We start from the raw sequence: 26,754 nt of genomic DNA on the forward strand, positions 1-26,754 counted from the left end.
CCGCAGAGTCTCTGACTCAGCTGGTCTGTGGAGGAGTCTGATAATATTTAATACTCACAAGTTCTATGTCATTCTGGTGGGGATCACACTGCTTTAGAAAATCACAACATTATTTTGCTTCTTTAAAATGATTGTACTATGTCCTTTGAAGAAAAAAGGTAGTGTCATAGACTCACCCCTTGTTAATTTCCTAATAGCATTAGGGCCAAAACCTGGAGGTCCCAGGCTGTAGCCACTGGAACACAGTCGCAGGTTTCTTGGAATGAGTGCCAGGCTGGCTGGTGAAGTGGAAGCTGGCTCAGAAGTGCTGTGGAAGGGTTACAATCATGGGGCCTGTGTTTAAATCCCAGTTTTGTCACTGCTTGGTTGTGGGGCCTTGGGCAAAGTACACTGTGCCCTAATGAATTCCTCCATAAAGGGGGAATGATGATGATGGTAGTAGGTAAGGATTTAAGGAGAATTTATTTAAAGTGCTTGGGATTCATTCAGTTCTTAGGGCATGTTGGCTCTTCTTACTCTGATGTTGGCTCATCCTAGACAAGGCTGTCTCCCAGAGTAAGCTATTGGGTTCAGACTTTCCCGCAGGGCACCAGACAAATAAGAGTACAGGCCAAAGTGGCAAAGCTGAACCCACACTTCTTCCCTTCCGTCTGAAGAACCTTAGCCAGCCATCTCTGCACCAGTAGGCCACAATGGTTCTAATGCTATGCAATGCACACTGTTTTATATAAAACTCAAAATATGATTAGCTAAATCATGGAATATTGACTTCAGTGATCTATCTTTCCAGATGTGTATATCCACTCTCCTCCTAGAAAGCCTTTTGCCCCCCCACAGGTAACTCAAACCTAATACATTCAACACGGATTCCCAGCATCTCCGGCTCTTTTTCCTGTACAGCTTGTGAAGGAATGGAACTACTTATTCCCACCCCATTCAGAGTCCTCCTCATCCTTCATGTTCCCTCTGGCTCTATATTCAGTCACAAAGTCCTGGTGACCTTATCTATTTAATGCTTCTTGAAACTGTCCGCTTCTTCCCTCCTCTCTGCCATGCCCGGTGTGGAGCTTCACTCACCATTTCCTGCTGGATTTGTTCATCAGCCTCATACTTAGACTCCTGCTGTCAATCTCATGCCTGTCCAAACCACACATGGTTTGGCCAGAGGGATCTTTCTAAAGTACAAACCCCATCCAGACACTCCAGCTTCAGCCCTTGCACTGACTTGTCATGTTCTCAGGATCAAGTCCAAAGCTCATAACTTCCAAGTTGAAACTTCTGAACCCCTTTAAGATCTGCTTCCACTAATTCCCCAACTCACTATTCCATGCAAGAATTTAAAGGACTTAGAATTCACTTGGAATTTAAAGAAAGAAGGAGCTAGAACTAGCTTGTTTTTGTTCCTTCTGTCTAGAATAAACCTTTCTTCCTCCTCTGCCTGGCTGACTGTACTTCTCCTTCAGGTCTTGGTTTAGATGTCACTCTTCCGACCTGGGAAGCCCTCCCAACCACCTGAGCTTATCCATAAGGAAGCACTCACCACTAGGCCATCATCTCCCATACTCTTCTTGAGTATAAGGGCCCAGTTCCTAGGAGCACAACTCCTACCAAGGGGGTACTCAGTACATATTGTTAGCTGAAAGGAGGAAAGCACCTGCTCTTGTTAGAGAATTAGACTGAGTTACTATAGAAAACATTAAAAAATATTCTAGTTCACAAACAGTTTAGGCACAAATGGAACTGTCTCATTCTTTAAACTTCCATCTGAGGAATATCCCTGTGAGGATACAAAATTAATATTTAGAAATCAGTTGCATTTGTATACACCAATAATAAATGATCAGAAGGAGAAATTAAGAAAAATAGTCCCATTTATAATTGCTTCAAAAACTATAAAATACTTAGGAATAAATTTAACCAAAGAAGTAAAAGACCTGTACTCAGAAAATTATGACACTGAAGAGAGAAATTAAAGAAGTTACACATAAATGGAAACACATACCATACTCATGGATAAGAAGAATTAATATAGTTAAAATGTCCATACTGCCTAAGGCAATATACAGATTCAATGCAATTCCTGTCAAACTACCAATGACATTTTTCACAGAAAAATAACATATAATCCTAAAATTTATATGGAACCATAACAGACCCCAAATAGCCATGGCAATCTTGAGAAACAAGAACAAAGTGGGAGGTATCACACTACCTGACATCAAATCATACTATGAGGCTACAGTAATCAAAACAGCATGGTACTGGCATAAAAACAGACACATAAATCAATGGAACAGAATAGAGAGCCCAGAAATAAATCCATACTTATATGGTCATTTAATCTATGACAATGGAAGCAATAATTTACATTGGGGTAAAGACAGTCTATTCAATAAATGGTGCTGGGAAACCTGGACAGACACATGCAAAACAATGAAGTTGCACCACCTCCTTACACCATATATGAGAATAAATTCAAAATTCAAAATGGATTAAAGACTTAAATGTAAGATCTGAAACCATAAAACCCCTAGAAGAAAATATAGGAAGTAAATTACCCTGAGTAATATTTTTACTGATATATCCCCTTGGACAAGGAAGGTAAAAGAAAAAATATACATATAGGATTACATCAAACTAAAAAGTTTTTTAACAGCAAAGGAAACCATCAAAAAATCAAAAAGGCATCCTACTGAATGGGAGAAGATATTTGTCAACAATATATCCAAAATTTATAAAAAAACTCATTTAACTCAACACCAAAAAATTCCCACAAACAACCCAATTAAAAAATGGGCATAGGACACGAAAAAACATTTTTCTAAAGAGGACATACAGATGGCCAACAGACATATGAAAAAACACTCAACCTTACTAATCATTAGAGAAATGCAAATGAAAACCACAATAAGAAACCACCTCACTCCTGTCAGAATGGCTATCATCAATAAATCAACAAACAACAAGTGCTGGTGAGGCTGTGGAGAAAAGGGAACCCTCGTGCACTGTTGGTGGGATTGCAGATTGGTGCAGCCACTATAGAAATCAGTATGGAGGTATCTCAAAAAACTGGAAATGGAACTACCTTATAACACAGCAATTCCACTCTCAGGTATCTATCTAGAGAAATCCAAAATGCTAATTCAAAAAAATATATGCACCTCTATGTTTATTGCAGCACTATTCACAATAGTCAAGACATGGAAACAACCGAAATGCTCATTGGTAGATGACTGGATTAAGAAACTGTGGTACAGGGGTGACTGGTTAGCTCAGTTAGTTAGAGCATGCTGCTGATAACACCAAGGTTACTAGTTCAATCACCACATGGCCCACTGAGAGCTGTGCCCTCCTTTAAAAAAAAAAGAAATTGTGGTTCATTTATACAATGGAGTATTACTCGGCCATAAAAAAGAATAAAATCTTACCATTTGCAACGATATGCATGGACTTAGAGAACATTATGCTAAGTGAAATAAGTCAGATGGAGAAAGAGAAATACCATATGGTGTCACTTATATGTGGAATCTAAAGAACAGCATAAATGAGCAAACTAAACAGAAATAGTCTTAGAGATATCGAGAAAAAACTGATGGTTGCTAGATAGGAGGGGAGTGGGGATGAGGGAGAAGATGAAAGGATTAGAAAGCACAAATTGGTAGCTACAATATTGCCACAGGGATACTAAAGACAGTTTGGGGAATATAATCAATAATACAGAATTGTACACCTGAAATCTATGTAATTTTACTAACAATTGTCACCCCAATAAATGTAAATAAATAAATAAATAAATAAATAAATAAATAATAATGTTGTAAAGATTTTGTAGGATGTCAGATGGGCACTTGTTTTGTTAGGGAGACCACTTCATGGATGGTGTAGATGCCTGACCACTGCAGTGTACACCTGAAGCTGAAACAGAATATTATAATATTGAATGTCAACTATAATTTAATATATATATATGGTCACAGGCTGTGGAGTACAGCTTAGGGAATAGAGTCAATGGAATTATAACAGCTATATATGATGTCAGCGGGGTAGTAGATTGGGAGAGGGGGGTTATCACTTTGTGTGGGGTGCAACTGTCTAACTATCGCATTGTTTTATACACCTGAAAGCAAAAAATACATACATACATACATACATACATACATAAATACAATATCCCTGCGAGTGCTAGGTGAGGACAGTGTCTGGTTAGGACTGATAAATGAACAGAGGATGACCGAGAGGCTGTCTAGAGTGTGCCTACTCTGCCAGGGGCTGGGGCTGGGCTTTGCACTGTCCTCCCTCTCCATCCTTCCACATGTATGGGCAAGTGGTGATGCCCTCTTCATACAATAAAGAAACTGAAGTGCAGAGAGGTTCAGAAATACACCCAAGGTTATGTCACTATTAGAGAACTGGGGTTCAAACCCAAGTGAATCTGACCCCAAAATCTATGCTCTTAAAATTTTTAAGGTTTGGGTGGTCAGTTAGCTCAGTTGGTTAGAGATGTTGCTACTAACACCAAGGTTGCCGGTTCAGTCTCTGCATGGGCCACTATGAGCTGTGCCCTCTTTGAAAAAGAAAAAAAAGAAAAAAAGGTTTTACATTTCAAGAAATAAATGCTTATATTTGGGAGGAAAGGGTCATCTTTTTGTATCATTTTTGCTTTATCAATTTGCTAAGAAGTATTTTGTTTGTATGTATGATGCTTTAAAGGACAGTGATAAAAAAAGAAATCTTGCTTTAAAATAATAAGGAAAATCATGACGAAATGAAAATAGGTGAAACTATAAATTAAAGGACAAAAACTCTTGGTTTGTATTAATATAAAATGGAAATGACTTTCTGAACTCCATATTCATACAACTGTCAACTGAATATCTCCAACTTCACAGTATAAACATAAGTAGGCAAAATTGAGCCTGACTCCTTCTACCAAGCATGATTCCCATCCCCCATTTGCCATCTACCCCATTTCAGTGAACTGCCCCACTATCTGCTTTGCCCAAACCATACAGGTAGGAGTCCCTGGAGACTTTGGGATGTCCCTCAAATCTCACCCTTCCTCTCTATTTCTCTTCAGTTGGCCTAGTCAGGCTCTCATTCTGTCTGGTTTAGACTACTCAGTTGGTTCTCTAACTCAGTTGGTCCTCTGCCTTTGGTGTTCTTCTCCTCAACCATTCTGTAGCCATATTGGTCTTTCAAAAATCCAAACTTGATGATATTACCATGCTAAAATCCAAGCATTTCCCAGGATAGAAATCAGAAAACCTCATCACTGCTCCCAAATCTGTCCTCTCACTTTCCCAGCTCTCCTCCTGCTGCCTGCCATCAGCTCTAATAGTTTGGTAAACACACAATACTTCAGCCATACCAAACTATTGACATGTTCACTGTGATGTGACTGATTACTTTTATTCTTGGCCCATCTAGTCCTATCCTCTGGGATGTCTTTATCCTTCTGTATTTCTCATAATTTTTTTTATGATCCTTGGTCCATCTACAGCCTCTCCTAGTATGTCTCCCTGTTGCTCACCCCAACCCACTGTTGATGGCTCTGCACTAGCCCGAGGCGTCATGCCAAGAGCTCTCTGTCTCTCTGCACGCTTGTCTGTGAGTTCCCTCACAGGAGAGGCTTTGTTTCATTAACTTCATATTCTTAGTGACACATAGTAGGAAATAATGATTTTATAATTAGAGCTACAATGTACTTAGTTTTGAGACCAACCTAACCGCCTAGATTTTGGATTTAAAAGAAAAAAAACTCTGAGAGATAGAAACTTGCATCATTTCACTCATAACTTCTCTGATATTAAAAAAGGACACCTTGGGGAAAACCTTTCAGTAGGTACATACCTCTTTAGGAGAAAGAATAGAAATGTACTCTTCATATATTATCCTTGCTTTCTCCTCAATAATGTTTTTATTAGCTTCTTTTTTCAGTTCCTCACATGCCATCCAGAAAAGCATATTTTCTTCGCTGAATTCTGTTCGGAGGAATTCACGGAAAGCATTCCTTCCTGCTGGAGTGAGCATTAACTTGTCGAATGACTGTGCCCAGGCGTTGACTTCTTCTAGAGTAGGAGTTGGGCTTAGTGGAGACCGGAAGAAAGGGCAAAAGGGAGCTGTTATTGGTAGTGAATTTGAATTTCATCACTAGAAACCTATCTTTTTCCTCTCTGAGAATGAAAATGTACACTGAGGCCCTTTTAAGAAGGCAAAGAGCTGCTTTTGTTTCCTTAAGCCTTTAGCAAAAACACATGAATTTGATACTTTCAAATTGTTTAGCTGGATTGCATGGCTACTGCTAAAATGGTTGTAAACCAAATTGACAGAATAACTGCTGAGAGCATAGTTGTCTATATCTAGGCACATCCTGGCAAAGTTTTTAAATTATAAAAGTAAAGATAAATCTTACAACCATCTAAGCAAAAACTCCCCAGTCACGTCAACCCTGACCACACTGACTTCTAGAAGAGCGATGGGGCAGTGTCTATTCAATATTTTTTAAAACTCAAAAAAGAATTTTAAAGAGAAGGAGAAGAGAATATAAATTATACAACTGCAAGTTATGAAGGGTGACAACAAAAGAAGAACTAATGAATTCACCATTTACCTTAAGATTCAGCCCGTCACCAATAGCTGCATTTACATCTATACACTGCTCTCTTGACTACCTCCATTCCTGAGGGAACCACTGTTCTTGATTTTGGACTTAGCCCGTTTTAGTTTATTTTTCTACCTACATTCAATAATACTGAGGTCAGAAAGCACAGTCTGTTTAAAATGATTTGTATTATTTCTTTTCTCTTATCCTTTTTTTCATAGTTTTTATGTATGTATGAGGTATGATCAAACAATATGGTGTTTAAATAAAAATAATTTATTACAGTAAAAGATACATTGCCATTAACCACCCTAAAAATACTCCCCCTCGCTTTGAACAAACTTCTCATTCTTGCCACTTTTTTTTTTTTTTTTAATTTTTATAAGAGTTTGTTTGAGCCAAAACCGACAACATCTGCTGGGGAGCAAGATCCCATATGCTCTCTCTTACCACTTTATGAAACAGTTCTGGAAGTCCTCTTTCGTGAGTGTCTTTAGTTGCACTGTCATGGCTGGCTCGATGTCCTGAATTATTTTGACTTTGGGGAAGAGATAGAAGTCGCATGGTGCCAGATCCGATGAATAAGGTGGATGAGGACACACAGTAATGTTTTTATTTGACAGAAATTGCCATACCAGAAATGAAGTGTGACACAGAGCGATGTCATGACGGAGGATGATGTAAGGCACACTTTAAAACACACCTTCTCTCAACTGTAGCTCACACTCAAATGACTGTACCTGAACAAGTTGAAACTTGTCACACACTGTTACTAAGGTTTGATGCACCACTTCCCATATTGAAGATTCCTGCCTTTCCGTTGGATGGCACTCGGCAGCAGCATTCACCATATTTTGTGATCACAACAGAAAGGTTCCATTTCACACATCGCTTCTGGTACGACAATTTCTGTCAAATAAAAACATTATAGTGTGTCTTCATCCACCTTATTCACTGGATCTGGCACCAGGCGACTTCTATCTTTCCCCAAAGTCAAAATGACCGTGAAAGGTAAATGTTTTCAATTGATTCAGGACACTGAGGCAGCCACGACAGTGAAACTAAAGACACTCACGAAAGAGGACTCCAGAACTGCTTCGTAAAGTGGCAAGAATGATGGGATAAGTGTGTTCAAAGGAGAGGGAGTATTTTGAGGGGGATTAATGGCAATGTGTCTTTTACTGTAATAAAGTTTTTAAAAATTTAAACATTCACCATATTTTTCATCATACCTCATATGTATGTATCTCTGACGAACGTATTCTTCAGTTGTTTTTTAACTTTATAAAAATGGCTTACTATATGTTGTCTTCTGCAACTTGATTTTTCACCAACAGTGTCTAAGATTCACCAACATTGCTGTATGTGGCCACAGTTCCTGAGCAGGATTCATCTGTAATTTTCCATTTTTGTACTATCCTCATCTGGTTTTGGTATCACTTTTATACTGGCCTCTTAGACATTTTGGTAGTTATACAAGACTTGTAAAACCTTGGAATGATCGATTCCTGAAATGTTTTGTGGAACAAATCTGTAAAACCAATTGGATCCAGTGTTATTTTGTAGGAAGGTGTTATGGTTGAGTTGTATCCTCTAAAGAGACATGCTGAAGTCCTAACCTCAGGATGTGACCTTATTTGGAAATAGGGTCTTTGCAGATGTAATCAAGTTGAGTTCATTAGGGTGAGCCCTTATCCAATATGACTGGTGTTCTTACAAAAAGGGGGATTTGGACACACAGAGACAGACACACACACACAGGAAAAAAAGATGATGTGAAGACACACAGGGAAAATAAGTCATGTGACTGGAATAAAATACCTAAAAGTTGAGGAATGCTAAGGATTGCTGGCAACTACCAGAGAAACTAGAAGCAGCAAAGAAGTCTTCTCCCTTAGAGCTGTCAGAAGGCATGGTCCTGCTGACCTTGAATTTGGACTATTGGCCTCAAGAAAAGTGTGCACTTCTGGATTAAAAATAATAATAATAATATTCAGGAGCATTTCTGGTCAAGATGGCACAGTAGATAAATGCTTTGCTTACCTTCTATCCTGACCACATCAAAATTACAATTAAACTACAAAACAACATTGAAAACTGCCTAAAATCTTGCTGAACTGAAGCCCTACAACTAAGACATGCAGAAGAATCACCTCCAGACTGGGAGGAGCAGCAGAGACATGGAACAGGCTGGTCCCATACCCACATGTCACCGTTAAAACGTGGGAGGGACATCTCAGCGGTGGAGTTCCCCCCAGAGAAGTGAGGGGTCCCAGTCTCTCCACAGCCCAGGGTTCCAGTGCCAAGGAGAGAAGTCCCCATAATTTCTGGTTGTGAAAACCAGCAGATTGTGACTGAGTGAAATGGAGGACAGCTGCACTCACAGGTGCTCCCCTCAAGGGACCACACACATACTTACTCACCAATGGAATCACTGGCTCTGAGCTCCAGTGCTCGGGCAGCCGGTAGAGAGGCAGGAGGTACATATGTGTATGGTGGGGAACTGAGTTGTTTGGCTTCAGGACAAGAGTTGGAGGGAATGCTTTCTCCTCAAGGAGCTGCTCGTAGAAGCCATTGTTTCTTTGTTGAGCCCTCTCTCTTCCCAGCATGAAGACGGCCATCATATCTGAGTCCCCATCACTTACACTGTTCATTTGTCATACCCTGGTGATTCAACATCTCACCTCGCCCAATTTTTGGGCACACCCAGGCTGTTTCCAGTAGCTTTTTCATACAAACTGCTTGCCTTGGCTCATGCTGCAGACTTTCCTAGGGTCTTTCAAAGGTTCACGGAACCCAGACAAGCAGAATCTGACTTGAGCATTTCCTGTACCTCTGGCTGAGCAGCCCTAAACCTGACACTAGTGACAGCTGGCCTTGGTTCATGGCTTGGCCTCTCAAGGCACTTCCAAGCACAGCACAGGTAGTGGCCATCTGCAGTTTCTTTGTGGCTCCTGCCGGGTGGTCCCAGGTGGAGCACGGGCTTGACCTGCAGTGGGTCCCCTCCCAGGTGGCCTTGGGGCTGGCACTTCCAGTAACCTGCTTTGAAACAAGCTAGAGCATCACCCAGCTGCCTCCAAAGATGACATACATATGGGGCAGAATGAGCAGGCACCAGAGCCCTGCTGAGGCAGATCATGCTCTGTAGGGTCAGCTCCTGAACCACAACTCCTCCACTATAGTCACAGCCAGTCCTCACAACAAATGACCACCAGGGTAAATCCCTCCCATTGATATGCAAAAGCAACCAAGGCTGAACTACAAGAGGAGGGCACACAAAATCTAAACAAGGGACACACCTGGAGTGCACGGCTCAAGTGACCAAGAAGACTGCACCACCGAGCCCCACAGCACACTTACTATATAAGACCACTCTACTAAGACTGGGAGACATAGCAGCCCCACCTAATATACAGAAACAAACACAGGGAGGCAGCCAAAATGAGTAGACAAAGAAACATATCCCAAATAAAAGAACACAAGAAAGCTCCAGAAAAAGAATTAAACAAAATGGATACAAGTAATCTACCAGAGTTCCAAACACTGGTTATAAGGATGCTCAATGATCTCAGGGAGAACTTCAACAAAGAGATAGGAAACATAAAAGTGGCGATAGAGAACATAATTAAGGACCAGTCAAAAATAAGGAGTAGCATAACAGAAATGAAGAATACATTACAAGGCTGAGAAGGGGCGTAGAGAGACCAGCAACTAGGGCTTGTCCAGAAGTCTATCTAAGGGTCCTCGGTAGATGAACAAATCCAGTGCCCAGCTTAAGAGGCACAAGATTCAACATACCCAGCGGCCAACTCCAGACCAAGCCAGAGTACTACCGGGTTTGACCTACAAGTGACACACCCAGAGGGGATTCTTTACAGGCACATAGAGGCCAAACCACATCTAAGCGGTCAACCTTCACACAGCAGAATACTCTGCATGGGCAGAGCCAAGTCTCACAACTAGTCAGCCTAGGAGTTAACCCCACCTACTCACAAGCGAAAAGCAATTAAGGATCTTCTTTAACAGGACAATATACACAACACAAGAGTCACTTTTGGAGCACACGCAGGGGAGAAGAACGAAGTAGTGCAAGTGAAATATAAAGGACATTTATTACATACTAATCCAGCAAGAACTAAGAACTCCAGGGCATCTACCTAATACATCGAAGCAAACACAGAGAGTCAGCCAGAATGAGGAAACAAAGAAACATATCCCAAATAAAAGAATAGAAGAAACCTCCAGAAATGGAAGTAAATGAAGCAGAGGTGTGGGGGCAGAGCCCCAGAAAGTAGTTTACAGGCTCTCGGCCTCATGTGGAGGAGTGCTGGCTCGGGTAGTAGATGGCCGTCAGCTGTGGCTGATTGGCCGTCAGCTGTAGCCAGTTAGCCAATTAGCCGCCAATATAACTGCTGCGGCTACGGAGGAGAGGAGAGAGAGAGAAAGAATGGGGGCTAGCAAGAAGATGGCGGCTGGGCTGGCAAGCGTGGATGGCGGTTTGCGGACAGTGTGGATCCAGCCTCCAGTGAGACCGTAGTGGTATGACTCCCCTACCTATGGCTCCGTGGGTGTTCCTTTTTGGCCTCACCATATCCTATGTTCTTATGTGGGGAGCGGGAGCAGAGACCCCGCAGGCCTCCCTGCACGACAAATGGTGCAGCGAGCAGGGTCTCCTGCATGACAAGAGGTAACCAAACTATCAGAGACAGAGTTCAGAATACTGATGATAAGAATGTTTAAGGAGCTTAGAGAGGACATCAAGAAGGATGTAGAAATCATAACGAACAACCAGTTAGAACTAAAGAACACAGTTACCGAAATAAAGAACTCACTTGAAGGAATTAACAGCAGGTTAGATGAAGCAGAGGATCGAATCAGCGACTTAGAAGACAAGTTAGCAGAAATCACCCAAACAGAACAACAGAAAGAAAAAAGAATAAAAAACAATGAAGATGGTTTAAGAGACCTCTGGCATAACATCAAGCGCAACAACATGCGCATCATAGGAATACCAGAAGGTAAAGAGAAGAAACAAGGGATTGAGAACATATTTGAAGTAATAATGTCTGAAAATTTCCCTAACCTGATGAAGGAAACCAACATACAAGCCCAGGAAGTGCAGAGAGTTCCAACCAGGATAAACCCAAACAGGTCCACTCCAAGACACATCATAATTAAAATGGCAAAGGTTAAAGACAAAGAGAGAATCCTAAAAGCAGCAAGAGAAAGACAGAGGGTTACATACAAGGGAACTCCCATAAGACTATCAAATGACTTTTCTGCAGAAACATTGAAGGCCAGGAGGGAATGGTATGAGATACTCAAAGTGATGGAAAACAAAGGCCTACAACCTAGGTTGCTTTATCCAGCAAGGCTATCATTTAAAATTGACGGAGAAATAAAGAGCTTCCCAGAAAAGAATAAGCTAAAGGAATTCATTACCACCAGGCCAGCATTGCAAGAAATACTAAAAGGACTTCTGTAAATAGAAGAAAGATGAAAACAATCTAACCACAAATTTAAAAATGGCAATAACTATGTACTTATCAATAATCACTTTAAATGTAAATGGTTTAAATGCTCCAATCAAGAGACATAGGGTGGCTGAGTGGATAAGAAAGCAAGACCCTTGTATATGCTGTATACAAGAGACTCACCTCAGACCAAAAGACACATACAGGCTGAAAGTGAAGGGTTGGAGTAAGATATTCCATGCAAATGGAAATGATAAAAAAGCTGGAGTTGCAATACTTATCTCTGACAAAATAGACTTTAAAATGAAGAAAATATTAAAAGACAAAGATGGGCACTATATAATAATAAAGGGATCAATTCGACAAGAGGACATAACCTTCGTAAACATCTATGCACCCAACATAGGAGCACCTAAATATATAAAACAGATATTGACTGACATAAAGACAGAGATCAACAGTAACACTATCATAGTAGGGGACTTCAACACACCTCTGACAACAAGGGACAGGTCTTCCAGACAGAAAATCAATACGGAAACAACAGCCTTAAATGACACATTGGACCACTTGGATTTAATCGATATTTTTAGAGCATTCCACCCCAATGCTGCAGAATACACGTTCTTCTCAAGCGCACATGGAACATTCTCCAAGATAGACCATATGTTAGGCCACAAAGCAAGTCTGGATAAATTTAAGAAAATTGAAATCATACCAATTGTCTTCTCTGACCACAGTGCTATGAAATTAGAAATGAACTACAGGAAAAAAACTGGAAGACACACAAATTCATGGAGGTTGAATAATATGTTACTAAATAATGAATGGGTCAAGCAGCAGATCAAGGAAGAAATCAAAACATATCTCGAGACAAACGAAAATGAAAATACAACGACCCAAAATCTATGAAATGCCGCGAAAGCAGTCCTAAGAGGGAAGTTCATAGCACTGCAGGCCTACCTAAAGAAACAAGAAACATCACTAATCAACAGTTTATCTTCACACTTAAGGGATCTGGAAAAGGAACAACAAAATAAGCCCAAAGGGAGTACAAGGAAGGAGATAATAAAGATCAGAGCGGAAATAAATGAAATAGAAACCAGAAAAACAATACGAAAGATCAATGAATCCAAGAGTTGGTTCTTAGAGAAGATAAACAAAATTGACAAACCTTTAGCCAGACTCATTAAAAAAAGAGAGAGAGGACCCAAATTAATAAAATCAGTAATGAAAGAGGAGAAGTGACAACAGACACCGCAGAGATACAAAAAATCCTAAGAAATTACTATGAGCAACTGTATGCCAACAAATTTGACAACCTGGAAGAAATGGACAATTTCCTAGATGCATACAACCTTCCAAGGCTAACTCAAGAAGAGACAGAAAACCTGAATAGACTGATTACCACCAAGGAAATTGAATCAGTAATCAACAATCTCCCAACAAACAAAAGCCCTGGACCAGATGGCTTTACAGGTGAATTTTACAGAACGTTCCAAAACGATTGTCACCTATTCTCCTCAAACTCTTCCAAAAAATCCAGAGGGAGGAAAGACTCCCAAACACTTTTTACGAAGCCACTATCACCCTGATCCCAAAATCAGACAAAGACACCACAAAAAAAGAAAACTACAGGCCGATATCGCTAATGAACATAGATGCAAAAATCCTCAACAAAATACTAGCAACAGAATTCAGCAATACATTAAAAAGATCATACACCATGATCAAGTGGGATTCATCCCTGGTATGCAAGGGTGGTTCAACATCCATAAATCAATTAATGTGATACACCACATTAACAAAATGAAAAATAAAAATCATATGATCATATCAATTGACGCAGAAAAAGCATTTGATAAAATTCAGCAGCCATTCATGATAAAAACCCTTAAGAAAGTGGGAATAGAGGATCATATCTCAACATAATAAAGGCCATATATGATAGACCCACAGCTAACATCATACTCAATGGGGAAAAGCTAAAACCATTCCCCTTAAAATCAGGAACAAGGCAAGGTTGCCCACTTTCTCCACTTCTATTCAACATAGTGCTGGAAGTTCTAGCCACAGCAATCAGACAAGAAAAAGAAATAAAAGGCATCCAAATCGGTAAGGAGGAAGTAAAACTGTCATTATATGCAGATGATATGATACTATATTTAGAGAACCCTAAAGACTCCACCAAGAAACTATTAGAGCTGATAGATGAATTTAGTAAAGTAGCAGGATACAAAATTAATATTCAGAAATCAGTTGCATTTGTATATACCAATAATAAAACATCAGAAGGAGAAATTAAAAAGCAATTCCATTTACAATTGCTCCAAAGACTATAAAATACCTGGGAATAAATTTAACCAAAGAAGTAAAAGATCTGTACTCAGAAAATTATAAGACACTGAAGAAAGAAATGAAAGAAGATACAAATAGATGGAAACACATACCATGTTCATGGATAGGAAGAATTAATATAGTTAAAATGTCCATACTGCCTAAGGCAATATACATATTCAACGCAATTCCTATCAAACTACCAACGACATTTTTCACAGAAATAGAACATATAATCCTAAAATTTATATGGGATAACAAAAGACCCCGGATATCCTCAACAATCTTGAGAAATAAGAACAAAGTGGGAGGTATAACAATACCTGACTTCAAATTATACTACAAGGCTACAGTAATCAAAACAGCATGGTACTGGCATAAAAACAGACCCATAGATCAATGGAACAGAATAGAGAGTCCAGAAATAAATCCATGCCTATATGGCCATTTAATCTATGACAATGGAAGCAAGAATGTACGGTGGGGTAAAGACAGTCTATTCAATAAATGGTGCTGGGAAACTTGGACAGACACATGCAAAAAGATGAAGCTGGATCACCTCCTTACACCACATACAAAAATAAATTCAAAATGGCTTAAAGATTTAAATGTAAGATCTGAAACCATAAAATTCCTAGAAGAAAATATAGGAAGAAACTTCACAGACATTACCCGGAGTAAGATTTTTACTGATATATCCCCTCGCGCGAGGGAAGTAAGAGAAAAAATAAACATGTGGGATTACATCAAACTAAAAAGCTTTTTCACAGCAAAGGAAACCATCAATAAAACAAAAAGGGATCCTACTGAATGGGAAAAGATATTTGCCAACGATATATCTGATAAGGGGTTAATATCACAAATTTATAAAAAACTCACTCAAATCAACTCCAAAAAAACAAACAACCCAATTAAAAAATGGGCGGAGGACATGAAGAGACATTTTTCTAAAAAGGACATACAGATGGCAAACAGACATATGAAGAAATGTTCAACCTCACTAACCGTCAGAGAAATGCAAATAAAACCACAATGAGATACCACCTCACCCCAGTCAAGATGGCTATCATCAATAAATCAACAAACAACAAGTGCTGGTGTGGATGTGGAGAAAAGGGAACGCTGGTGCACTGTTGGTGGGAATGCAGATTGGTGCAGCCACTATGGAAAACAGTTTGGAGGTATCTCAAAAATCTGAAAATGGAACTACCTTATGATCCAGCAATCCCACTCCTAGGTATCTATCCGGAGAAATCCAAAACTCCAATTCAAAAATCTTTATGCACTCCTATGTTTATTGCAGCACTATACACAATAGCCAAGACCTGGAAACAACCGAAATGCCCATCAGTAGATGACTGGATTAAGAAACTGTGGTACATTTATACAATGGAGTATTACGCAGCCATAAAGAAGAAAGAAATCTTACCATTTGCAACAACATGGATGGACCTAGAGAACATTATGTTAAGTGAAATAAGTCAGAAAGAGAAAGACAAATACCATATGATCTCACTTATATGCGGAATCTAAAGAAAAGAATAAGTGAATGAACTAATCAGAGACAGTTTTGGAAACATGGAGGAAAAACAGAGGGTTGCTAGAGGGGTTGGGGGGTGGGGATAAGGGGAAGGTGAGATGTTTTGAAAAATAGTCGGTAACCACAAGATGATCATGGGGGTTTGAAAATTAATTTGGGGAACGTACAGAGGGATAGTGGATGGGGGGAGTGGGGTTCACACAGTGTGAGGGATATAAATGATAAACGTCTAAGTTTTGCTTTGTCTTGTGCACCTGAAACTAATTTAAAAAAAAAAAAAGAATACATTACAGGGAATCAACAGTACATTAGATGAAGCAGAGGACTGAATTGGCGATTTAGAAGATAAGGTAGCAGAAAACACCCAATCAGAACAGCAAAAATAAAAAAGAATCCAAAAAATTGAGGAGAGTTTAAGGGCTCTCTGGGACAACATCAAGCATACCAACATTCGCATCATAGGGATACCAGAAGGAGAAGAGAGATAGCAAGGAACTAAAAACCTATTTGAAGAAATAATGAGAGAAAACTGCCCTAACCTGGTGAAGGAAATATATATACAGTCCCAGGAAGCACAGAGTCCCAAACAAGATGAACCCAAAGAGACCAACACCAAGACACATCATAATTAAAATGCCAAAGGTTAAAGACAAAGAGAGAATCTCAAAAGCAGCAAGAGAAAAACAGTAGGTTACCTACACAGGAACTCCCATAAGACTGTCAGCTGATTTCTCAACAGAAACTGCAGGCCAGAAGGGATTGGCAGGAAATATTGAAAGTGATGAAAAGCAAGGACCTACAACCAACATTACTCTACCCAGCAAAGCTATCATTTATAATTGAAGGACTGATAAGGAACTTTCCCGACAAGAAAAAGCTGAAGGAGTTCATCACCACCAAACCAGTGTTACAAGGAATCTTAGAGGGACTTCTTTAAGATGGAAGCGGGGTTAGGGATGGATGAAAAGGGTAAGGGATTAAGAAGTACAAATTGGTTGTTACACAGTAGTCATGGGGACATAGGGTATAGCATGAGGAATATAGTCAATAATATTGTAATAACTAGGTATGGTGCCAGATAGGTACTAGACGGGAACAGGGTTGGGGACAGGGGAAAAAAGGTGAAGGTATTAAAAAATAGAAATTGGTAATTACAAAATACTCCTAGACATTGTTAATAGTTGAATTCTGGTTACTCATTTTTGTGATTCCATATTTAATTGGTTTAAACATTTCAGAGATCATTATTTTATATTTTATTACTGATACTTATAACATCTTTAGTCCTTTGGGCTCTAAATCCAAGTGTTGTTTCTACTGACTCTCATTTGTGATGGGTAGTTTCCTTTTAGTTTCGTAGCTTTTGGTTCCTCTTAATCTTTGGAAAACTGAGAGTCGAAACTGAGAATGTTCTCTTTCCTCCAGAGAGGATGTGTGTTTGCTTCTTATGAGATGTAGGTGGTTATTAACCCAGGACCACGTTAGTTCCTTCACAGATCAAGGATTCTCACAGATCTGGGAGTCTCAGTTTTAACACCTTACCGTCATACCACTCAGCACTTGTTCTTAGAGAAAATCCCTCTTTCCTGTGCTTAGCGGTCACTACTCAGAATTTTGCTTACTTTTTATTTGGTTTGTTTTCCAGGTAGTTTGTCATTTTTCTTACTTTCATGAGCCCAGCAATGCAAAAACTTCAAGACTTATGCAAAAATCTGTTGTTCTGTGTTGGGAAGGCCCTCAAATTATCTATTCTGACTTAAAGCCAAAAGTTTTCGATTTAGTTTTCAAGGATAAAGAATGTATACCCAAAAATTTGCTGTATAGGTAAGTCATCTTAATTACTTGAAGATCATAGAAAAAACTCTCACATATACAACTATTCACAATGTAAATTCTATGTCCATTTCTTGAAGATGGATTACAACTGACCCAAAAGTGTACCATAAATTAAAAGGTCAAGACCAGAGAAAGTAGCTTATAGAAAAAGAGTAATTGGTAGGAAAATGTCTAAACAATACTTTCAAAATTAGATTCCGTGTATAAGATGGATTCCATTTCAGTACAATTGAATGTACAGAAAATTCCTTTGCAGATATATAAAGAAACTGCTGATGGCAGTTAGTATATCTGGAGATTGGGATGAGGTCTGGAATAAGACAAAGATTGAGTTTTTATTGTAAAACTTTTGTATTATTTGATTTTTGTTTTTATAGTGGATATTTAAGTTTTCCTCATGAAGAAAGTATTCTGTATGAAAACGTAAAATAGAAAAGTTTTCTAGTTAACTAGAAAATTAGTTTTGAGAAAAAATGTTTTAAAATATGTTTAAAAGATAATTTAAAAATAATAACTTAAAACAATTACAAAAAAATCCTAGATTCTTTTTAGAAAGATTAATTAAATTGGTGACGCTTAGTAAACTATGCTAAATTCTGTTCCTTAAATGTGAGGATTCAAAAGTTAGCTTTTTACTCCTGTCAGTTTAAGAAATACATTAAAGAATGATTTTGAAAAACTTAAAGGTAATCAGTAGTACCTTTTTTTTAAAAAAAGAGTACGCATATACTTTCCATGGTAATGAAGAACAAAAGCAAAGAAAATACAGTTCATTTAGCAAAAAGAAAATTAAGGAGATAATTAGGAGGTATTACAAGCAGACTATCAAAGAATATGCTAGAAGATTAAACGTATCAGTAATCATCAAAATAACTGACCCAATATAATTGGATTGTAATTCTCTATGTAGAGACAGAGACTCAAACTGGGCCAAAATCCAACACGGGAAACAGAAAATATTACCAAAAATTAAAAACAAATACATAGGCAAAGATATATGAAGCAAATGTAAATAAGAATAATATTAATATCTAGTAGAATCAGAAGCAAAAGGAATTAAATTGGATAAAGAGTCATTTTATATCATTGGATATGATTGAGAACTAATAAATGGCCAATATATATGAATGCTTGCCTCTTGCCAGGTGCTATTCTCAGTGCTTTACTGGTCTTATTTAATATTCACAATGACCCTTCTTTGGCTAGTAAAACAGGATTATTTGTAAAACAGGATTATTAACCCTATTTTACACATAAGGAAACTAAGGCATAATGTGGGTACTAAGTTGTGCTTAAGGCCCCAAGGTCCTACTGGCAGGATGGGTAGAGCCAAGATTAGATGTAGGCATTCTGGTTTCACATATAACAACCTCAAAGTTTTGGTACAGAATACAATATACTGGAATATATAAGATAAAATCTGTGTTTTAACAAACTCGTTGTTGTGAAAGATTTTAATGCGCTTCACAGACTTTGAAAAATCTGAGTAAGAATGAATCAGATAAAGAATGAAGAAAAATATATCATTAACCTTTTAGGCTATTTGCTTTTTACCCCTAAAAAATAAACAATATAATACAAGACTTTATTTGAACAATGCTTTTAGGATATTTGTTTAGCATCTGCAATTATATAGGCATAATACCAAGTAAAAGTAAAAGAATAGGTAAGTGAAAGTAAATCAACAGATGTGAAAAAAGACAATTTTAAAATTTGGCATTATGGAAAGTAATTTATGTGGGTTTACCCCCCAACTTGTTAAAAATGCTCAAATTTTGAAAGTAATACATTAATGGAAGTACAAATTAATAGTTAGAAAGAAAATGGACTTTTTGAAACTTTCCTGAAAACCAAACATGTGTTTCATTATGGTCTTTTATTTTAAAAGAGTATGTATATAAAATAATGTCACATATTTTGTCAAGAAGCATCAATTTATACTTGTAATTATCAGGGATTAGATTAATAATGAAACTGATATTTCCCTTTTCACACAATGAATTAAAAGTAAATGCAGAGTGAAAATGTGATGCACATTATAATTTGGTATTATTAAAATGCAGTTAGAGAAACTGTGTTCACTGAAACATATGATGTAAAACAAGCAAACAAACAAACAAACAAAAAACAAGGTAGGCACTTCTATCAATTTAGTGAGTTAAACAAATGAGATTTTACCTTTCTTCACAGGTTGGATAGTCCTCTCTTCTGAGTTCATGGGAAGCCCTCCTGGGTCTCTCTTCTTGATTTCTAACAGTGAAACTGCACAAAATATGACATTTACATGTCAGTTGAGATCATTCTGTAATGAGGAAAGTATTTTTACAAATATTCTAAAGAGAATTCCAGATTATAAAGTAGAATGATTTTCTTTTCCTGAGGCAAAAAACATGACAATAAGGTATTAGCAAAATAATCAACAAGACAAATAATAGTAAGTGTTGGAGAGGTTGTGGAGAAAAGGGAACTTTCATACACTGTTGGTGCGAAGGCAGACTGGTGCAGCCGTTATGGAAGGCAGTGTGGAGGTTCCTCAAAAAATTAAGAATAGAATTACCATATGACCCAGCAATCCCTCTCCTCGGCATCTACCCCAAAAATCTGAAAACACTTAGCCATACATATGTACGTGCTCGAGATTCATTGCAGCTTTATTTACAGTAGCCAAGACATGGACACAACCAGTGTCCTTCAATAGATGATTGAATAAAGAAGATGTGGTGTATATACACAATGGAATATTATTCTGCCATAAGAAAAGATGAGACAGTGCCATTTGCAACAACATGGATGGATCTTGAGATTATTATGCTAAGTGAAATGTCACACAAAAAAAGTAGAGAACTACATGATTTCACCAATATGTGGTGTATAAACTGAAAACAACAAAAGAACAAGACAAACAAATAAAGAAATAAAAACTCACAGACACAGGTAACAGTTTAGTGGTTACCAGAGGGTAAGGGGGGAGCGGTGTGGCAGATGAGGGTAAATGGGATAAAATAATATGGTGATGGAAGGAAAATTGACTCTGGGTGGTGAACACACAATGTGATATATAGATGATGTATTACAGAATTGTACACCTGAAACCTATGTGACTTTACTAACCACTGTCACCGCAATAAACTTTAATTTTAAAAAAGTTACCAGCAAAATAAATTACTTTGATAATATTATGGTTTACACTAATTAGGGAGAGTATATATTTAAGAATAATAATTCTCTTCATAAAAACATGTCTATTAGAGGGGGGGCCTGATGGCTCAGTTGGTTAGAGTGCGAGCTCTGAACAACAGGGTAGCCGGTTTGATTCCCACATGGGCCAGTGAGCTGTGCCCTCCACATCTTGATTGAAGACAAAGAGCTGCCACTGAGCTTCCAGAGGGGGAACTGGATGGCTCAGTTGGTTAGAGCACGAGCTCTTAACAACAAGGTTGCTGGTTCAATTCCCACATGGGATGGTGGGCTGCACCCCCTGCAACTAAGATTGAAAATGGCTACTGGACTTGGAGCTGAGCTGCGCCCTCCACAACTAGATTGAAGGACAACAACTTGGAGCTGATGGGCCCTGGAGAAACACACAGTTCCCCAATATTCCCCAATAAAATTTATTAAAACAAAACAAAACAAAAACCATGTCTATTAGAAAGTAAAAAGTTAAGATTATCTGGAATGTTTTGGGTTTTCATTTCTTTTTGTTGTTTTCAAACATTTTAATTTATTTATTTCATTTAATTTCTTGTACTTTCAAAACAAGAATATATTCTCCAAACTTTGCAGTCAAAGTGGAGGTTTTATAAATTTATAGGCATATATACGAAAGTATTAGAGAGAACCAGGAAAGTGCACAATCAAAATCTATTGTATCTTTCAAGAGAGTTTAAGTTTCCTTATACATACTTTGTATATTTCTTCATAAACTTATTCCAAATATTTAAATGGAATTTTCACTTCCATCTCTTCTTCTAACTGGTTATTATTTGTACATATGAAGGCTATTACTTTCTTAATAGCTTTATTGAACCATCGTTTATATAGCATCAAGTTACCTATTTAAAGTGTACAATTAAGTGGTTTTTAGCATAATCACGAGGTTATACAACAATCACTGCTAATTTCAGAACATTTCCATCAACCCCAAAACAAGCCTATCCCTGTTAGCAGTCACTCCTCCGCTATGTCCTACCTCCACTAGCCCTAGACATACACAAATTTACCTCCTGTCTATATAGATTTGCCAATTCTGAATTACATAATCTGTGGTCTTTTGTGGCTGGCTTCTTTCACTTGGCATAATGTTTTCAAGATTCATGCATGTTGTAGCATGGTGTCACTACTTCATTCATTTGGGTGTAGGGATAGACCGACCACAATTTGTCATCCATTCATCAGTTGATGAACATTTAGGTTGTTTGCATTTTTTGTGTGTGTGGCTATTTATAATAACAGTCATGTACAAGTTTTTGGGTGGACGTTTGTTTTTATTTCTTTTGGGTAGATACCTAAAAGTGGAAATGCTTTCACATAGTAACTCTATTTTGAACATTTCAAGGAAGTCCCAACCTGTTTTCCAAAGCAGCTGTACCATTTTACATTCCCACCAGCAATTTTTTTTTAAATTGGGGAATGTTGGGGAACAGTGTGTTTTTCTAGGGCCCATCAGCTCCAAGTCAAGTCGTTGTCTTTCAATCTAGTTGTGGAGGGCACAGCTCAGCTCCAAGTCCAGTTGCCATTTTCAATCTTGAGTTGCAGAGGGCACAGCCCACCATCCCATGCGGGAATTGAACCAGCAGACTTGTTAAGAGCTCACACTCTAACCAACTGAGCCATCCGGTTGCACCCCCACCAGCAATTTTTGAGTGATCCAATTTCTCCACATACTTGCCAACACTTGTTATTGTTTGTATTTTTTATTCTAGCTATTAAGTGGGTATGAAGTGGTTTTGATTTTCATTTTGCTAATGACTAACGACATTGAGCATTTTTTCATAGCTATTAGTACATCTCTTTTGGTGACATGTCTAATCAGATCTTTTGTCCATTTTTAAATTGGTTTGTCATATTTTTGAATTGTAAGAGTTTTTTTGCATTCTGAAGGCTATTATTTTTTATGCAAATTTTATATCTTTCTTATTGAATTTTTTGTGTTTGCATCAGTTTAGTCATAATTCTCTTGTGGTTTCCAGGTATACTCTCATATCATCTGCAAATAGGGAGTTACTACTTCTTATCCAATTCTTAGGCCTCAAGTCTTTTTCTCTTGTCTAATTGTATTGACAGATACCTAAAGTATAATGTTAAGTAGAAGGGGAAAGATTATGGACATCCTTACTTTGTTCTTGATTTTAGCAAGAATGTTTTTAGTTTCCTATTATCAAGATAGATTTTTATCATTGATTACTTGAGGTTGCTTTATCTTACTATTGCTACTACAATCCCTTTTCTATCCCTTTTATTACATCTTTCCTTAACACTCTTTGCACCATTTTGTAAAAGTCTTTCAGCACATCTGCTGTATGAATTTTCAGTAATTGTGTGTGTATGTAGCTCTACTTTTCCTTAAATTCAAAGTCATTAGAAATGCAGTAACTCTTCTGACTTGCTGCTTTCATGATGTCAGGGCTAAAAAGTTTTAGTAAATAATGGTTTATTAAGACAAAAACAAATTTGAGAGGCATCTGGGTGGTGTTCTTTCTGCAGGAGCATTAATGCTGCTTGAATTCCTAGGCTTCTTTTGTAAGCAGAAAACATTACACAGTGGATATGAAAAAGCAGAGAAAAAGAAGGATGAATTTGATACAAGATTCCTAAGAGAACTGGAAGTTATATTGTGAATTAAATAATGCAATATTTATTTAAGCTTTGACATTTTTTTTTAAAAAGTAGGAATATTTAAGGAAACAATGTGTTCTTGAAAAACTGAATAATATATTTTGTGTCAATTTTTTTTAACATGAGTTAAATTGTTATTGTTACTGTATAATAAAAAAAATGTTGATAGAAGCCAAAATAGTTGCTCACCACATTTAAGAACTATTCAGTAAAAGACCCATGGTCAGATGTATTTTGGTAAATTTTTGAGTTATAAAGAGAAAAAAAAATTCTTCCATCTTCTAGAAAGGAAAAAAAAGTTTATTGTTAAGAGATCAAGAATCTGCATGACTTCTTCTATAAAACGAAATGCCAAAAGGCCATGAAGCAGAATTCTGAGAAAGATAATACAAGAACTTAGAAAACATATTGCCATTTACCTTTCTTAAAAATTTATTCCACTATGTATTACAAACATGGATAAATCTCAACATGGATAAATCTCTCGCTGTGTACTTTTTCCCATTCCATTTCCCTTCAACAAATTAACCACATCCTTGATTTGTTGTTTATCATTACCATTCAGACTTACACTACTCTCTTTATATATCTATATAAATATATAAATACACAAAGATATTTTCAAACTTTGTAAAAAATGTTATTATACAATATGCATTATTTTACAATTTGCTTTCCCCCCGTCTAGCACATGAATTTAAATGTTGTGTGGTATTGCATTACGTAGCTATAATATAATGTATTTATCCATTCTCTTGTTCAGGAACTTTACAGACATTTTCATTTTTTTTCAATCAGATTAAAGCTGAAGTGAATCCTCTCATAATCATCTCCTTTTGCCCATGTATGAAAGGTATTTTAGGGGAGGGTATACTATTTGGAAGGACATGTATTTAACTTTCATATATCCTATCTTGTTAGTAGGAGCACAAGTAGATTATCTTTTGTTTCATTTCATTTGCTAATTTTTCTTTTGGTCATTATTTTCTTTTTTTCTTTTCTTTTTTTTTTAATTAAATTTATTGGGGTGACAATTGTTAGTAAAATTACATAGATTTCAGGTGTACAATTCTGTATTACATCATCTATAAATCCCATTGTGTGTTCATCACCCAGAGTCAGTTCTCCTTCCATCACCATATATTCGATCCCCCTTACCCTCATCTCGCCCCCCCGCACCCCCACCCCCTTACCCTCTGGCAACCACTAAACTATTGTCTGTGTCTATGAGTTTCTGTTTCTCATTTGTTTGTCTTGTTCTTTTGTTGTTTTTGGTTTATATACCACATATCAGTGAAATCACATGGTTCTCTGCTTTTTCTGTCTGACTTGTTTCGCTCAGCATTACTCTCTCAAGATCCATCCATGTTGTCACAAATGTTCCTATATCATCTTTTCTTACTGCCGAATAGTATTCCATTGTGTATATATACCACAACTTCTTTATCCATTCATCTATCGAAGGACATTTTGGTTGTTTCCATGTCTTGGCCACCGTAAACAAAGCTGCAATGAACATTGGAGCACACGTGTCTTTATCTCTAAATGTTTTCAGATTTTTTGGGTAGATACCCAGGAGAGGGATTGCTGGGTCATATGGCAATTCTATTCGTAATTCTTTGAGGAACCTCCACACTGCCTTCCATAATGGCTGCACCAGTCTCCATTCCCACCAACAGTGTATGAGGGTTCCTTTTTCTCCACAGCCTCTCCAACATTTGTTACTATTTGTCTTGTTGATGATAGCCATTCTGACTGGGGTGAGGTGATATCTCATTGTGGTTTTGATTTGCATTTCTCTGATGATTAGTGATGTTGAGCATTTTTTCATATGTCTATTTGCCATTTGTATGTCTTCTTTGGAGAAATGTCTCTTCAAGTCCTCTGCCCATTTTTCAATTGGGTTGTTTGATTTTTGTTGTTGAGTTGCATGAGTTCCTTGTATATTCTGGATACTAGCCCCTTATCGGAGGCACTGTTTGCAAAAATCTTCTCCCATTCAGTTGGTGGCCTCTTTATTTTGTCAATGGTTTCTTTTGCTGTGCAGAAGCTTTTAAGTTTCATATAGTCCCATTCGTTTATTTTAGCTTTTACTTCCATTGCCTTTGGAGTCAAGTTCATAAAATGCTCTTTGAACCCAAGGTCCATAAGTTTAGTACCTATGTTTTCTTCTATGCAGTTTATTGTGTCAGGTCTTATGCTTAAGTCTTTGATCCATTTTGAATTAACTTTGGTACATGGTGACAAATAGCAGTCCAGTTTCATTCTTTTGCACGTGGCTATCCAATTCTCCCAGCACCATTTATTGAAGAGGCTGTCTTTGCTCCATTGTATGTTTTACTTCTTTGTCAAAAATTATCTGTCCATATTTATGTGGTTTTATTTCTGGGTTCTCAATTCTATTCCATTGGTCTATGTGTCTGTTTTTCTGCCAATACCATGCTGTTTTGATTATTGTAGCCCTGTAGTACAAGCCAAAGTCAGGAAGTGTGATACCTCCATTATTGTTCTTTTTCTTAAGATTGCTTTGGCTATTCGGGGTCTTTTGTGGTTCCAAACAAATCTGATGATTTTTGTTCTATTTCTTTAAAATATGCCATTGGGATTTTGATGGGGATTGCATTGAATCTGTATATTGCTTTGGGTAATATGGCCATTTTAACTATGTTGATTCTTCCAATCCATGAGCACGGAATGTCTTTCCATTTCTTTGTGTCTTCTTCAATTTCTTTCAAAAATGTCTTATAGTTTTCAGCATATAGGTCTTTCACATCCTTGGTTAAGTTTATTCCTAGGTATTTTATTCTTTTTGCTGCAATTGCAAAAGGAATTGAGTTTGTATTTCTTTAGAGAGATTTCATTGTTAGTATATAGGAAGGCAATGGACTTTTGTGCGTTGATTTTGTAGCCGGAAACTTTACTGTATTAGTTGATTGTTTCTAATAGCTTTTTGGTGGAGTCTTTAGGGTTTTCTATATATAGCATCATGTCATCTGCAAAGAGTGATAATTTAACTTCTTCATTCCCAATTTGGATGCCTTTTATTTCTTTCTCTTGCCTGATTGCTCTGGCAAGGACTTCCAACACTATGTTGAAAAGCAGAGGTGATAGGGGACATCCCTGTCGTGTTC

At 37.6% G+C, this 26,754-nt stretch overlaps 1 protein-coding gene across 8 annotated transcripts in view; it reads right to left on the reverse strand.

The window, feature by feature from the left end:
- RGS20 (regulator of G protein signaling 20) overlaps window positions 1-26,754 on the reverse strand; it is a 123,988-nt gene that overhangs the window by 15,536 nt on the left and 81,698 nt on the right. For 6 of the 8 annotated variants that reach the window (XM_074318798.1, XM_019729827.2, XM_074318796.1 and 3 more), the window contains exons 3-4: window positions 19,967-20,050; window positions 5,851-6,085 (exon numbers count right to left, since the gene is read on the reverse strand). In XM_074318798.1, the coding sequence (XP_074174899.1) occupies window positions 5,851-6,085; window positions 19,967-20,050 (319 nt within the window). Of the gene's footprint in view, window positions 1-5,850; window positions 6,120-19,966; window positions 20,051-26,754 lie in introns of all 8 variants that reach the window. The other 2 variants (XM_074318799.1, XM_074318800.1) reach the window with 1 other exon arrangement.

Source organism: Rhinolophus sinicus, linkage group LG14, assembly GCF_036562045.2.
Source record: "Rhinolophus sinicus isolate RSC01 linkage group LG14, ASM3656204v1, whole genome shotgun sequence".
In the NCBI taxonomy this organism is placed as follows: domain Eukaryota; kingdom Metazoa; phylum Chordata; class Mammalia; order Chiroptera; family Rhinolophidae; genus Rhinolophus; species Rhinolophus sinicus.